This window comes from Ochlerotatus camptorhynchus, unplaced genomic scaffold (assembly GCF_037179485.1).
Source record: "Ochlerotatus camptorhynchus isolate MF236.1 unplaced genomic scaffold, CSIRO-AGI_Acam_v1.1 ptg000351l, whole genome shotgun sequence".
Lineage (NCBI taxonomy): Eukaryota > Metazoa > Arthropoda > Insecta > Diptera > Culicidae > Ochlerotatus > Ochlerotatus camptorhynchus.
In genome coordinates, this window is record NW_027040839.1 from 423,905 (window position 1) to 440,701 (window position 16,797).

The following is a 16,797-nucleotide window of genomic DNA, read 5'->3' on the forward strand; positions in this document are numbered from 1 at the left end:
TGGTGCTTTGAAATCATAAAAGGACTCGTGCTTGAAAAATATATTCAAATTGATACTAAGTATCAAAGTATCTAGAAAATAATGGAGATAAACTAGCCTAACAAAGAATAAATAAAAATCCAGAAAATAACAGCTGACATTCGAGAACGTGAGTGGAGGTAGGTCGGCCACACTCTGAGAGGGGAGGAGGCGTTTTCAAATACCGTGTAATAATCTGCATTTCAAAAGCTAAAAAATAAACTAATTTCATGTTTAATGCGCGTTTCGTATACAATCTGAACTAATAAAGACATTCGCATAAATTCCAAAAACTGCGTAAAAACCACAGATATTCCGAGACTGTGAAAACCGCGTATATTCTAAATTTCACAAAGACACTGATAATAGAAATTACAATGACAAACAATATGACAGGAACGCTGACTGATACTTATTCACAACAAGAAGGTTGTGAGAGCTGATTTCGATAGTCTGGTGTTTATTCGGATGATAATTTTTTTAAACCGACCCCGACTATTGCAATCCTATGGGGATAAAAAAAATGTTGGGCATTCGGGAAAAACCGGGAATTTAATTTCAGCGGCAACTCTGCAAATTAATACCTCACAGCCGGATTTCTGATCAAAACCCTAACTACAATCCTAAATAACGTATCGATACTTCCCTAGGAGAAGCCTCTGCATCCTAACCTTGCTACTCACCCTGTCCAATGAACCATTTAGTCGAGCTTCTGCATTCATTTTCTATCAGATGTCATTACTGTTTTTTGAGGTCACATCGATCCGAAATTACGCATAATCAATATTTTTTCCGTTAGTTGTTCACAGAGGACAGTGGAGTCAAAAAACCTATGAATCCCTTTCAAAGACAACAAAATACAGTACCTGACACTTCCAAACATGTCTGGTAACTCTATATATGCATTTAGATTAACAACCGAACACCCTCCTTTTTTTGCATACAAAAAATACGTTCTAAGCCCCGCCCCTAACAAGAATTCCCGCCGTTTTTTTATGAATGGACCGAGGCTAATAAAGTATCTTTTGTGCGTACTATATATACCTGTCATCTTTACAGTGTCAGGTACTCTATTTTGTAGTCTGTGAGAGGAAAATAAAAAATCGAGCGTCATCAAAATACGTGGTATGTTAAGAGATTGAGATATTTAATTTTTCTGGCTTGCTTTTTTATTTTTGTAGCTTATTTAACAATAATCTCCAGGATAAAAATTAACGAAAAAGTCGATGAATGATTTCTTTAGGTTGTTGTCAACTTTTGTTTGACCTATTTACAGTTTTCCAAATTTATACATGGGGATTTTGATTACTTACTACCAATGGAACAGTGCCATCTGTGTTAAAAATAGCCTTGACTAAATGGTTCATTCATACACTCTAAATAATCCACAAAAATGCTACGTGGAAAATTACGTAAGGTTTCAATTTTCCTACTTCTGCCTACTTTAGTGACTCTCCTAAAAATCATGCAATCCTGAATGCTAAAGAAATACTAATTATACCCATTTTATTTATCCAATGAAAATGACGTGATTATTCTATATGTGTTTCACGTAAGTTTTAAGTGAATTCCGAGGGGGGCGACACATCTAAATCTCAATTCTAGATGCTCAAAAAATCTCACACTAGCGAATCAATCTTCGAAAAATCATCTTTCATTTCTCGCATCTACTTGCATCGTGCGTCATCTTTTTGCAGGAAATCTTCAAAATCGACATAAATCTTCCTTCTATCTACTCAGCGTGCGTGCAGCTAGCCACAGCAAAACACAATCTTTTCTGCATCGTAGATAGAGTCGTCCCCCTCGGTGAATTCCACTAAAAGGGTTGAACGCGAAAAAATCCAGACACGCTTTTAGAGTTTTTAACGCTGCCATTAAGGCGAGGGGGCGACACATCCAAATCTCAATTCTAGATGCTAATAAAATCTCACACTAGCGAATAAATCTTCGAAAAATCTTATTTCATTTCTCGCATCTTTTTGCAGGAAATCTTCAAAATCGTGATAAATCTTCTTTCTATCTACTCAGCGTACGCGCAGCTAGCCACAGCAAAACACAATATTTCTTGCATCGCAGATAAAGTTGCCGCATTAAGGCATTTTTTGAGTAATTTTTTTCAAAAATTCACTGAATCAAGCTAAGAGTGTACAGAACCACAGTAGGCATTGGTTATCAGGATAAGTGCATTTGTTTACATTAAAGAGCCTGATGAATTTATAAAGAGACGACATGTCAAAATTGGAACAATCGATTGTCTGTCAAGGTCATTTCAATCGAGCAGAAACCTGTCAAATGGATAAGTTTACATCATGGCTTCACCGGAGCAAACACGTAGCGATTCGATCCTGCATGCTCGAAACGAAAATCCCGGTCTATCCGCTCCAGGCAATTTTCGATCAAATTACTGGACAGGAATTTTATACCTCTGTTGGCAAGCTCAAATTCCACCAAACAGTGGTACAGAGAAAATGGCGTCACAGTGGTTCCCAAGAAGATGAATCCGGCCAATCCTCCGGAACTAAGGCCAATTGAGGAATACTGGTCAATTGTAAAGCACATACAGAAGTAAAAGGGTGGAACTGCAATTGACCCGAAGGATTTCAAGCGGAAATTGAATTTTGCAGGTAAACAAGTGGGAATAGGGTTTTTGATCTAATTTCCGTCCTACTAAGCACAACCCGCGCTTTATCTCTCTTTTCTGAACGAGTTTAAACAAAAAATGGAATATTTCCATCAAAGATGACTTGCAAATTTATTCACCTTTCCATACGTACCGTTGGATTTGATAAAGAGTCACATATTGATGAGATATTGTCTAAAATCTAGCACTGCTTCTTGCTTCTAAATTCGTTCTACGAGTTTCAATTCCGTCCTAACGCATTGAAACGCCATTAGATTTTCTTCGTCCTATGGATAAACGTAGAAAAAGGGGATTCGCTAGGAGCGCTTCTTTTGTTTTGAGAACAATGAGCGTAAATATTCATATAATGCGCTCTAACAGGATTTATGTTGTAGCTAATGAACTAACGCATCGGAACAAACCCATTATTGATTTGTGCACGGTGAAATCATTGATATTATTGATCTTTTCTGATCGATAGAACGGAAATGGGCGATTACGACGAAGTAGCGCTCTACCCTAGGGCTCGTGCAAAATGTGATGGGCCGTGTACGAAGAAAAGTTCGAGCAATGGGCTATGGTAAGAAGGTAGACTGGAACAATGGTCTTACAATAAGCATTATACCTACTAGTGTATAGCTGTTACATTGAACTATGAAAATAAAACGCAAAAAAAAGAGATATTGATTATAGCAAATCCTTAATACAAAGAGAGGTTTTTTCGTTCGGCATATTTTCATCCATTTCTCTGTAGTTTTTTGAATATTTCTAAATCATTTTTGAAACGTTACATATTAAGATCATTGTTTAAGGGTACTTTCAGTCGTGGTCTTTAAATGTTCATACAAACCAGCCAACTTTGGCATGTTGCAACTATATTTTATTATGATCAATTGAGCTGAAATTTTACACAAAACTACAAATATGCTGAATTTTGCGTGTACGTAATATACAATTATTGGAAGCGCTTGCCGGAAATTGACGGGCTGGTTGAAAGTGGCCAACTAATTAGCACATTTATATTCGAAATTTCCGAAGTGTTATAGTTTTAAAATTTATAGCTGCTCATGCCACAGTTGGCTAGTTCCCTCCCCATGGACATGGAGATTGACGGTACTGAAGCAAAGGGTTATGTTTAATTTCTTTATATTTGCAACGATGATGATATCCCATAGTGACACATATCACCTTCTTAATGCTTCAGTATGCCTCAAACGATTAATTCTTGGTTGTTAATAGAACTTCCTTGATGAAATCGGCTGCTTCATGCAGACTGAGCAATTCTGATTATAGTATTAGATTTGTTCTGTATACAGAGGAACTGGGAGGGCTTATTAGAAACTTCTCACCAATAAAATAATGATCTTCTAGTAAATTTTGCATATCATTTTATTAAAATTTTATTTTATTTTAGCATATTATTTTTGTTACAGTCAATTGGCATTAGCATACGATAGAAATGATTTAATATTACTTGCTCGTTTTTGTGTAAAATAATCAATAATACCTTTGAAAGTTTTTTCAAGTTTTTGTGATCTGATAGATTTCCCAGTTTGGTTAGAAGTTTCGAAGCTAACGCATGTCCACAGGCATAATAGAAAGATAGGCAGAACAAGTGTATCATGAAGAATGGTTGCATGCAAGGTTGCTTCCACTCACTTGCTATAGATGAGTGATTTTCGGAGTTTTGAATTCGTTAGATGTTGTAATGGGGATTTGTGTTTGTTGGATACGGGAGGAGATTAGAAGGCGGGGGTTTGACGCATGGAGCCGTCAATTTCGCTATCAGAGTGTCGCAGTCGGCGGTTTTATGATTCGTGAGCGCTCGCGATTCGTAGAATCGTTGATTGTGGCTACGAGTGGATTTGACGGATTTTGTGTGTCGGACACTTGCCTTTTGGCCTATTCTTGTGTCTAGCATGCGCAAAGTATCATTATAGCGTCTAATGGTTTTCAGATTCCTGGTTGCGTAAAATACATTTGTGAGAATTTCTTTTGAGATTTTAGTAGTTTTGTAGTTTATATTTTATTTATTTCATGTAATTATCGTAAATAATAGTTATTCAATAATAGATAATTCATCCATATATTCAATGATAAATTTACGAATGACTATAATTTGGATACCTAACAATTGGACAGAATCACTAGCAATAATTGGTTGCGGAGTGTTCGCCTTCGAAAATATCGAAAGACATTAAATTGGAGGTGGATTCTTATGCGGAATTACAGGCTGCTGTTTTGAGCAACTTATCGCCATAAAATTAAAAATTACGTTTAGGTATTAGTCAACAAATGTGGATAGTAAGTTAGATATGTTATGGTATAAACTTTTTTTTTTTTGAGCGCAGGTAATACTAGGAGATGAGGAAGAAATATAATCATTTGGTGCAAAAACACACACACACACACACACACACACACACTGATACACAAACACATCATGACCTTAGACAAGAAAACCATCCAGACATTAAAAATGACGTACGAATGAGAAGAAGACATAGACAGCCCAGCGATTACCAAACCATAAAGATTTTCAAGAAGATTATGATTAATTAAGATCGTGAATCCGGTGTTTAATTGGTCACCATAGACTAATCCGTCCGGCATCGTAGTCACTTGAAAAATTTTCTCATCAACCCCGATCATTGCAATCCTATCAGGATAAAAAAAAAGTTGCTACATGCCACAGTTGGCTAGTTTGTATGAAAATCGGCCTATTGTGCTAATTTAAAGGCCACAACTGTAAGTGCACTGTATGTGCGGTTTTCAAATACATAGGATTTTTGATGTAAAATTTAAGTGTACCTATATTGCCCCGGGTGGCGATCTTGCCCCACCCTGCCCTATACATTTTTTTATTTTCTTCAGTTGATGCATCTATCCATCGGAATTTGAAACAACTACTGCAAGGGGCTGTAAAGTTGACCCACCATAATATTTATGCAAAAGCGAAAAATCAAACATAACATTTTTCTTCATAGCAGCGTCATACGTAGTGGTACAGTACGAAACGAAAATCAATTATTTTATTCATGTTTCACTTATACATTTTTGCCAAGACATCAGCCATATACATTCCATAAGACAAACCACATAGGTCATATAAGAATGCATTAAAGGTATGTGTGATCGCTTATGCATTTCATTTGACACATGATCTTCATTAACTTTTTGCAAGACGTCTGCTTATTAGTTCACTTATACATTTTTTGAATAATCAGCAATAGAAATTTGCCAAAAGGTATAAGGAGATTCCTATCCGTGTAGGTAGGGAAAAGTAGGCATGATGATTCTTAAATTCTCGATTACTTTTTCAAAGGGACGTATCAATGGCGTCAGTTAACCTCATTTTTTACCTGTTTACCGACGGCGCTGGGACGTATTTGCTTTTGTAAACAAAGATTCAAACATCAATAAGTCGAAACTCTGACCACTCCCACTTAAACTAATACCACCATCAGAGAGAGTAATGTTTCCCCAACAAGATATTATTGTTAGTTTGCGTGGGAGTTCTAAGAGTTTCGACAAATTGATATGTTGAATCTTTGATCACAAAAGCAGATACGTCTCTTTGAAAAAGTAATCGAGAATTGCTCAAAACAACTTAATTTATAGTAGGTTCAATATCAATATAATATTAAATCTAAACCAACAATTAATTTGTTTTTTAAGAATTAGAAATTTAAGACTAAAGTAAAAGATGCTCATTTTGTCCCAACTGTTCACTATGCCCCTCCTACCCCCGACTTGCAAATCAAAATATCCAAAACCATTTATTAAAAGTAGGTATAAACCTTTTTCTTTTCTTCAGTTGATGCATCTATCCATCAGTATTTGTAAAACTGGAACAATGTTCGTTATCGTTTAATGGAAGCGATTAGCTTCCAGTTTCGCTGGAAAAAGTGCAAGGTCGTGCGGTTTTAGCACTAGCTACACTTCTCTATTCAGATCTCGGGCCGAAGATTGAAAGCGCTCTGTCTTGCGTCTGATTGAAATGGCAGAGTGTTGGTGTGAATATATTAAAGGTACGTAGGTATATGGCAACTTTCTTTGTTGTCTCCCAAGTACTAATGACGTTGTATGATCTGTGCCACATACGTTTATTTATTCGGCTAGGTTGCAATTTCTTTATGCAATAATTGATATGTCGATACTGGTTGTCCATTTAGCACTGAAAACGTAAACTTTGTTGCTTTCTTCCAAAACTGTATTAGGGCAGGAACCAATCGACAAACTAAGGGACTAGCCATAAATGACGTTGCATATTTTGGTCAATTTAGAAACCCACCTCCCCCGTATTTTGCTATACCTAATATATGGCTCGTCACAACTTCTGAACTACTCCCTTGAAATGCTTCGTCATTTATACATGTTCCCTAATTAATCTTCTTCACTTCATCGATGAAGCGTGGGAGAAAGTGAAAATATTTTTATTTCAGCAAGTAAACGGTTGAGTCTGCCACAACGTTGGGTGTCTCGTTCAACTTCAAGCTTGTTCAACTGGGTTTGATTTGAGAAGGTGATAACAGATTGTGATACATACTGAGCATATCTGCACGCTATAACTGTTTATTAGGTGTGAGTTAAATGTTTATAGTTCCTAATATTTTATCTATTCTTAAATTTCATTTTGAAAATCAACAAATCAAACTGTTGTGAAATTATATTATATGTGTTTAGTCATGGTGTGAAGATTGTGTAATTTTTCTAGTACTTACAATTAACAGTCAGAGTACCATGACTGCAAACTGCGTGGTACAGCACGACTACAGTCGAGAAGCGAGCTTGCTCAGAGCATCGCTACCGTGAAAAGACCTAAAAGGGCAAATCAAATAATTACAATTATATAAATTTATGTTAATTGATATTATAATATTATTACATGATGTATCTACCCTATAATTTAATGTATCTATATTTTTTTCTTTGTAATTTTAGCGACATTATCACTGACACCAAAGCCACAGGAACTCCATCGCTGCACTGTTTACCTGAAATTGCTTATTGCATCTCAGGTATCAAAATCCTTAGTACTGCCATCTAACCGAAGCAAGGGCCGCCAACAAATAGAAGTATAAGGCGACACTGGGCGCGACAAATCAAGACTGGTTGAGGTGCGCAACAGGCTTCCACACTTTTTCGCTGATGAAGATTCTCTGGCAGCATGAATGCATTGGGGGGAACTAGGGGGGAGCGAAATGCAAAGCCCAAATTCGCAGCGTTAGATATCAACAAGCTCTACAGCACAAGTCGGGTAAGTAGCGAATAGGGCAACTGTTTGAAAGTAACTCGTTAATTTGGATAATATTCTTCTACCCACAGGGAGAATCTCTTGAACCATCCACTCAGAAAAGTGCAGCTCCTCGTAAACATGGAATGCAAAGTTTGGGAAAGGTTCCCTCGGCTCGTCGACCACCAGCAAACCTTCCGTCTCTGAAAGCTGAAATCTCTGTACCATCGGATCAGCAAGGAACCTGGATTAACGAGGCAGGAGACAACCAAAATAACAATTCTAGTATTACCACAACATCAGTAGCATCAGCAGCAGCAGCAGCCAGCGGAAGCAGCACAAACAACAACGCCTCGGTTGGTGCCGGAGGTGTTCACAATACTTCACACGTCAGCAATCAGCAGATTCCTCATTCGAACGCTTCATCCTCTTCACAATGGAGTTCGGTATGTATTTTTGTTTCTTTTTGCGATGCTTGTTTATTGGCCTTTTCCTTTTTTCGTTGTACCTGCTTATCCAATTTCATATCGAGGGTTGGGAAACCGATGGTTAGCCAATACTACATTAGCATTTTAAACTACGTATTAAATTCAACCGTTGCACATAATGTTTAATTACTTACTTAAGTATCAAGGGCATCTTCAGTGGTGCAAAGCGACAACGTAAAAGGCTTCGATCGTGGGCGGCTGCTTGCTTTTGCTCTGAACTGGGCCCAGGTCAAATTCTTATCGAATTGCTAGATTTGCTCGCTGAGGCTCCACCTCCATAAACCCTTGGGTCTGTTTCTGCTGCGATGTACTGCCGGGTTCCAATCCAGTGCTTGCTTGCAGATTTTTTACCCACCCCTTCGTAGTGTGTGGCTGACGTTCTGGATTTTTTGTTGATATCGGCTTCGACGATGGAGATCAGCATTAGAGATCTAGTTGTGAGGCCACCAGGCACAAATTATATACCATAGGCAACGGTTGATGATGGCTGGAAGCGGTTTTTTTTTCTTTTCTTTTTTTCTTTAATTTGTTTTCCGTCGATTTTGTTTTCCGTACTGAGTACCAATGCTATCGACGCCAAGGAGGCAGCTCCCACACCTGGTCCCTACTTATCGACCCATCAACTCATTCCCCGGTTCATCCAACGGTTTTACTTCCCGTGATCAGAGATGTTATGCCTCAGAACATCCCGGCGGCGCCGACTGGGATTGAACCCAGGCCTTTTGGCATGAGAGGCAATCACGTTAGTATCCAGGAAAATAGTGACTTAGTAACCAAATAGTTTAAAAAAATTGAATAAAACTGGCTGTTGTTCATAAACAACGTATACCGTTTTTAAGACGTTTTAGACAATCGCTCGTACAGTTTATTTTTTATTTTTATTTTATGGACCGTAGGCAATCGCCTCAATCGATCAATTCAGCCTAGTGCCCTTCCAATAATTTACATGTAGCTTAGATATCACAAATTCCGAAACTTTTAAGAATATTTCAAATTTCGGACTTCATAACATTTGCTAATCTATGGGGCAAAATTTGCAATCTTGAAACTAATTAGGCTTTCAAAATTTGGAAACAATTTTTCATTTTCAATAGAGGGGTGGTGGAGAGAACTTTTCTCCGGTTTTTTTGCATTTAACATAAAATGCAGTAACATTTTTGTTCAGTGAAATCAATTGCGAAAATTCCTTTTTTTGTTATTTTGCATAGGGCCAACGTGAAAGATTTCCATCCTGGGCGGCAGCTCGTTTTAGCCATGACCTTGGCTCAGGTCAGATTCATGTCGACTTACTTTATTTCCTTGTTGAGTCTCACTGCCATGAGCCCCTGTGACTGCGTCTGCTGCAACGTCCTGTCGGGTTTGAATTCAGCGCTTGCTTGCAGATTTCGTTTCCGCCCCTTCCTAGTGTGTGGACGATCCACCTCCATTTACGCTCCCGATTACACGTTTGAATTCAAAATTCGGATTTTGGTGCGTTCACTTTTCTGGTTAGATCTCCATACATTTTGTTAACTCGCAAAAGCAGCACTAGCCTTCTTGATTCGTGCACATATGACGCTATCTGGGTGCCAAGATATTGGAAACATTCGACTTTCTCCACTGCTTGCCCCGCTACCGTGAAGTTGGAAGGGCTGTGCGTGATGACATCCTACGGCTTTATCTTTTTGACGTTGATGATGAGATCCATCGCACTTACTCTGCATGTCAGCACCGTGTTGTCGTTGAAGTGCTCAATAGTGATAGGCTTCCAAAGCAGTTTGAATACCAAGTAGATGGCTCTTGGAATTCGTTGACGTGCTCCAGGATGATGCAGAGCGTGAGGCATAGAAACCTGCTAGAGAGTCGCGTCGATCTTCTCCTGTATCCAATTCAGCACAGAACTGTGAGAACAAAACACAGTCAGATCCCCCTTCTGAGGGGCCTTCACTAAGACGCCCTGCATCCATGAATGTTTCTTCCGAGCATGAAAAGTTCTATTATCCACCTATGATAACTACTTATTTAAGATCCAGTACAGCGTAAAACAAAACCCATCGTGCTTCTGGGATTTCGTGAAGAAACGGCATGCATTTACTCGCAAGCCATGCAACGTTAGCTTTAATTAGGCCTTGACTAATACAAATGTGGATGCCGCAAACCTTTTTGCCATGCTCTTCAAAAGCGTATTTAGCAAAGTGTCACATGTACCAAGGCGCGACTGTTTTGCTCACATTCATTCGCAGAACATCAACCTACCAGTTATTCAGTTTTCTGTAAAAGAAGTAGTAGAATTCATCGATGACCTTGACATCAAAAAAGGTCTTGGGCCGGAAGGTATAACACCCCTCTTTCTGAAAAACTTTTCCAGAGAAGTAGCGAACCCAATTGCACGCTTATTCAACCGATCGCTGCATGAAAGAACCTTTCCGACGGCTTGGAAAGCTGCTTATATCGTTCCTATTCACAAGTATGGCAACTGTAATCAGGTGACCCATTATCGCGGCGTATCTATACTTTGCTGTCTCAGCTAAGTGTTTGAAAGACTGGTGCACAACGTTATATACAACGTGGCGTCTCCTATAATTTGTTACGTCACCTCACTGTCCCGCGAAGTAGAAGAGAGGCGGCAGGTTGACGCGGTCGACACTATACCGCACATTCGATCGGGGAGAAACTGAAGCACATAGATTGGATTACAGAGTTTATATATTCGTACTTGTGCGATCGTACCGCATATGTTGCGGTCGACTCGGCTCGATCCCGCACTATCAACATCCCGTCTGGTATACCCCAAGGAAGCGTTCTTGGACAACTAATATTCAACATTTTTATAAATGACCTGTGTTTGCTACTTTCCTCGTTCAAGCTTTCATTCGCTGATGACCTAAAAATCTATCGTTTCATAGCTAGTGCTGTACCGAATATTCGGCCGAATTTAAAGCCTAACAAAATTTCACTCAAACGTTTTATCGGCAACTCATAAAACGACATATTCGGTGGAGCTCTAGTCATAGATTCTCGTCTGGATCGTACTGCCCTACAAGAAGATATTGATACTATGCTGGTATGGTGTGGCGATAATGGCATGCGGATTAATTGCAAGAAGTACAAAATTATTACCTTCGAGCTCTGCAATAATCCCATTCTTCATCAATACAGGATGAAAACACCATCATTAGAACATGTGTCGTCCATCTGTGACCTCGAAGTTACCATCGACTCGAAGTTCAGGTGCAACGAACACGTGAGCATTACGACTGCCAAAGCTTTGTGTGTGCTGAGATCAGTGCGGTAAAACTTCAAACTCAAACGAAAATAAACCACGAAAATGAGAAAGGCAACCTTTCATTATCAACACACCATGGATTAATCATTTGAGCTTCGTTAACATCTTCAATTGAGTCATGAAAGGTTCATTGTCAAACGAGAAACCCCTTCTTGTCGTTTGATTCATTAGTCATTTACATGCAATTGAAAACAAACCTGCCTCCTTCATTGACTCAGCTTGTGGTAGTGAACCATGAAATCGGTTCATTCGCTGTCAAATTTACATAAATGAACAGCGTCACGATAGTTGACAACAGGTCCGACTATGTAAACTGTCATCTCTTTCATCCCTATATGTCGTCAAAAGAAGCTTCGAGTTTGACGTCATATGTGCTGCTGTGTAAGTAAATCCGAAGAATGAAAGAAACATGAAATACATTTTGTCAAACCTGTATTTCATTCATTGACGCAAAGCAGTACACAAGAAACGAAAACAAAAACAATCGTATCAAAACAAAACGTCGATTTGCAAGCAGCTGAAAGTTTTGCAATTTGGTTGTATTTTGAGAGGTATTTTCTGCAATGTAATATAATACTGATTCTTCTATTAATTCTACTCACATTTTCAAATTACGGCAGAGAGCAATTATAAATCCGTTTCGTTTCGTCTGGCAAAGTTTTGCACACATTCATCCCAAATGATACTGCGTACTGTAGTGCTCCAAAATTACCGAAGGTATGATGTGGAACTTGTGGATCACTAAAGGATTTGCATGCAGAGCACCATTAAAAGCGATAAAACCATGCATCTGACATTGCGAGTGTTGCGAAGATTTCATCCAGCCAGAAATACATGCTGTGTTACGGATCCTGTTTTCTTGCTCTGCACTAACTGTTGGATAACGCGGATAAATTGAGGAGATAACAGTAAAGGAGAGTGTCCATACTTGATTCGAGGGGAGACTTGACCCTCATGATGGTTGTTCTCCCGAGCAAAGTCTGAGATCAAATTGAAATCTAAATTTGATGTTGTGATTTCGCTGATAATGATTACTCAGGTTGCTGTCGTTTTGGTCGTTTTAACGGTTAAAATATCAAAATTGAGAGCAAAAAATCTTCCTGTGACATCACATTGAAAACAATTTCTGCTATCAGTGAGAGCAAACTGAAAACTCAATTTGATATCAATTTTTCCTGTTGATAACAAAACAAGTATTCAATTTGATGTTATGATAAGGCATGAAAACAAACCCGCAACAACATATTTTTGAAGAGCAAATGTACAGCAAAATGAAAACAAAATTAGTCAATTGCATAAACTGAAATCAAATTAAGATTTCAGTTTGATGTTGATATCAAAACTTGATTTCAAATTGCTGTCATTTTGATGCTGTACTTTGCTCGGGCTGTAAATCTGGTGTATGCAGTAACAGAATCCAACTAGCTCAAATCTAGATTCAGCTAGAAAAATGGCCTAGAAGCTTTTGTAAACAAAGACTTCTCTCGATGATGCCTAGGAATTCGAGACACTCCCACGCAAACCAACATAACACCTGGGTTGGGGGCAGTCTTTCCCTACCCAATGGTTATGTGGGTTTACGTGGGTGAGTTTTTAGTTTCTGGAAATCATCTAGAGAAGGCATTGTTTTCAAAAACTGTTAGGCCCTTTTTCCAGTTCTACAGAAATAAACAAAACTTTTTAGCATTGGCTACGCATCTCATGAAAGTGGATCAAGCATACCCCGAATCAAGTATAGCCACCTACCTCTACAATTGTCATCACCATTTCTTAATAAATCGATTTTTTATGAATGGCCTTATTTGAATTATTGAAAAAATAACGACATTGAATTCCTTTTGGGTGAAGTGAGTTAGTCTGTCAGTGTACATAATTTTCAAATTGTCTACATGTAATTTAATCTTTCAAGAATGGTGAAGTGGTTACTAACTGAAGAATAAATTAATTAAATGAACATGAATAAGGAAGAGTTCACGAGCTATAGGAAAAGTGCTCACTGGTAAGGTGGTTGGTTTTTATGTGTTGATTATTGCCTGGGTGCCTATATGCTATAGCCATAAAGATTGAATAATTCTAGATAGAACTGGAAAAGGGCCTAACAACTTTTATCAACAATACCTTCTCTACATGATTTTTAGAAAATCAGACTTGCCCACGTAAACCAACATAACTTTCGGGTAGGGAAAGACTGCCCCTGTCTGGTGGTTATTTTGGTTTGCGTGAGCGTGTCTTAAATTCCTAGTCATCATTGAGAGAAGTCATCGTGTACAACAGGTGCTAGGCCCTTATTCTATTTGAATATATGTCCTTATTATCACTGATCATAGAAAAACAAGTAATCCCTCCATTTATGTGGCGGGTGGTGCCGTCCACCCACCTCTATTTTTCTGTCGTCTTTCAACCAATTGAGCCAAGAAACAGTTGAAACAAAGCAATTGATGAAAAATAAAAAATAAGAAAATCAGTTGATTCCGAAGATGCCGTCCTCAATAGTCGGCCAATGAATCCTTCCAATTGTATAGAGTAGGGATTATTTGTTCATAAACCTCCCGGTTTAGCTTTATCAGTAGGATGTTTTCCAATGTGCCCTCGCCTAATGTGGACCGATGGGGTGAAAGAACCAGTGCTAGAGCGCTGAACGCCCTTTCAACCATTGACTGCGTCGCTGGTACAGACATTACCACTGCAGCAACAGCAGATAGCTTACGGTGACTAGTCTTACGGTTCATCCAATGTTGCCACACGTTGTATGACGTAGGTTGACGTTGTTCCGCCTCAAGAGCCTTAACCTGCTACTGGAATGTGGAGTTTGAAGATGAAGCAACCAATGTTCCACCAAACATTTCCGTGATAAAATCATCCTTTTCGTTGGTTTCACTGTTGTCATTAGCCGAGGTAGTCGGTTCAACGGAATCGAAAGAAAGCCGCGGGTCCAGATATAATGCCATTTTAAACGCCATAGAGCCTTTGAGGTTTGTGAGTCTCCTTGTCAGCGATTCGACCAAAACTTTGGAAAACGGATTGTTTTCCAGCTGTCTCACCTCGCGTATTGTCATCAACCATTCAAGATAAAAATCGTTAAGTGACATGTGAGCTTCTTGGAATTTTTTTGTGCAAACGAATAATGGCCTGAATGCTTCAACATATTGCTCGACGAATTCCCAGTTGGATGAAAGATCTGTTATAAATAATGATGATGATTTGTGTTATCGTTATTTCTTTTGTAGAGTTCTAAATTTATCTTACATAGCTCAGGGAACTCCTGTCCCAGTTGGACAAAGAAGGATTTCTGCTCTAAAAAACTATCGAGCATCTTGAATATCCCACCCCATCTTGTCTGGCACCAAACTGGAGGATATGTGGCGTTGTGGTAATCGAAATTCGTTTTGTATTTCACGTTTTTACAGCGTTTGGCAACCTCAGTAACTTGCTTCACGTTAGGGTGGCTTTTATCCACGACATCGAGGATGGCCAGCTGTAGGGTGTGTACGGCACATCTCACCAGGTTTAAGTTCTCTCGTGCCTGGTCATGGAACTCATTTGTAATCTTCTCGGCCATTTCCTCAGCAATGCTGTTTGATGCTTCGTCGTCTTCTTCAGTCAACATAGGAATCAATGATGCCTCAAACTCATCCTTGAGCTGCCTGACACAAGCAAGCATGTTGGCTCCATTGTCGACCGTTATCGCAAAAATTTGATCAAGCTTGAGACCATATCGAGCCAGTATTTCGAGAACTTTTGATTTCAAAAAACCAGCAGTTTGACGGTCCTTGACCTCGATCATACCTATAGCAAATATGTTCTCAAAAAAAGTGTCAAAATTAATTATAGATCTTCTCACCTAGTGTTCTGGTTACAATTGTGTCACCCACAGCGAATTGCACTCCAATCCCCAGAACATGATGGTTAAGTCGAGAGGCTGAGTCGATCATTAAGCATAACAGTCTGGTTTTCATTTCGATTGCCATGGTTGTCCGGATTTTAGATGCTGCTTGCTCAATGTGTACTGTTGCGTTTGATCGGTTCAGCTTGATTCCCACAGCTGCTTCTAAGGGATCCAGTAGCTGTCTAAGGCCTTCCCACTGGAAACACGACAGTGGAAGATGATGGTAGGTTACGAGTTTTATGGCTGAATCCACGAGCAACTGTTTGTCAATTGGAACTGATTTTTTAGGGATAATGCGAGGTTTTTTCTTCGGCGTTGCATGTTCACTTATCAAACCGTGCTCTTTAGCCAGGTTTGTGTGACGAGTCCGAAAATGACGGATAAAGTTTCCGGCATCGTATTTTGATTGGATGTATGTGCACTTGTTGTTGCCTTCAATCCGGCAGTACACCCGTTCTCCGTCTTTTTGCACGAATTGGGCTGTGATTTCGGCAAAACTTTTAGAATTTTCAGTTTTTCTTTTTTGGCTTTCCATTCTTGGGATTCTACTTTGAACCAAATCTTAACGTTTAGCACTACCACGCGAAGATCAATTGAATCGTGATCAGTAAGTCAATTGATAGACTTGCCTTTTCATTTGACAAGAGTAAAACTCGAGGAACTGTATGAATGGTGATTCGAATGAATGAGGGTTCATTCAATTGAACAAAATAAAGACAGCGAAAAGCAACCCGCATGAATGAAGCACACCCATCTGTCAAATCGATTCATTGACATTGATGGTTCTGATGAATAGAAGAGTTATCAGAATCGACTGATTGTTCATGTTTGCTCGGATTCAAATGAATGATTTGAAAATTTGCAGCACTGGCTGAGATTCATCCGTCGTCACCCTTCTGAGTTCACCGACATCCACGCTTTAAAACGCTCTACTATTTGTTGGTTCGTAGCATGCTGGAGTACGCTGTTACGATTTGGTCCCCTTATAATGTAGCTCACGATAGAACGGGTGCAGAAAAGGTTCTTACGTTTTGCACTGAGACAACTTCCCTGGACCGATCCGACCAATCTTCCTTCTTATTCCGACCGATGCAAGCTCATAGGATTTGAGCCACCATCTGTCTATGCAGCGGTTATTTATTTTCGAAGTCATTGGAGGATCTAAACTTCTCGCACAGATCCCGCTAAACATATCTCCCCAACGGTTTCGGAACTCAGCTTTAATAGCAATCCCATACCACAGAACAAAAATAGGAATAGGATTAGTAGTTATCTTTAGTTTAT

The 16,797-nt window shown here is 39.1% G+C and overlaps 2 protein-coding genes across 7 annotated transcripts in view; one reads left to right on the forward strand and one right to left on the reverse strand.

Moving 5' to 3' along the window:
• The window catches only part of LOC135709140 (protein split ends-like), a 55,811-nt gene that overhangs the window by 14,345 nt on the left and 24,669 nt on the right, over nt 1-16,797 (forward strand). For all 6 annotated transcript variants that reach the window (XM_065231349.1, XM_065231344.1, XM_065231346.1 and 3 more), the window contains 2 exons: nt 7,583-7,898; nt 7,967-8,320. In XM_065231349.1, the coding sequence (XP_065087421.1) occupies nt 7,809-7,898; nt 7,967-8,320 (444 nt within the window). In that variant the 5' untranslated portion in view covers nt 7,583-7,808. The remainder of the gene's footprint in view (nt 1-7,582; nt 7,899-7,966; nt 8,321-16,797) is intronic.
• LOC135709147 (uncharacterized) lies at nt 14,420-15,288 on the reverse strand. Its single transcript, XM_065231362.1, has 2 exons — nt 14,874-15,288; nt 14,420-14,805 (listed from the first exon to the last, which is right to left on the reverse strand). The coding sequence occupies exons 1-2, from the start codon at nt 15,286-15,288 to the stop codon at nt 14,420-14,422; spliced, it is 801 nt and encodes a 266-aa protein (XP_065087434.1).

Excerpts from the sequence above, each read along its gene's own strand:
- LOC135709147 (XM_065231362.1), bottom strand. The coding sequence starts at position 15,288 with ATGCTTGCTTGTGTCAGGCAGCTCAAGGATGAGTTTGAGGCATCATTG. Across the intron at positions 14,806-14,873 it reads ACAGGAGTTCCCTGAGCTAT|ATCTTTCATCCAACTGGGAA; the intron begins GTAAGATAAATT and ends TATTTATAACAG.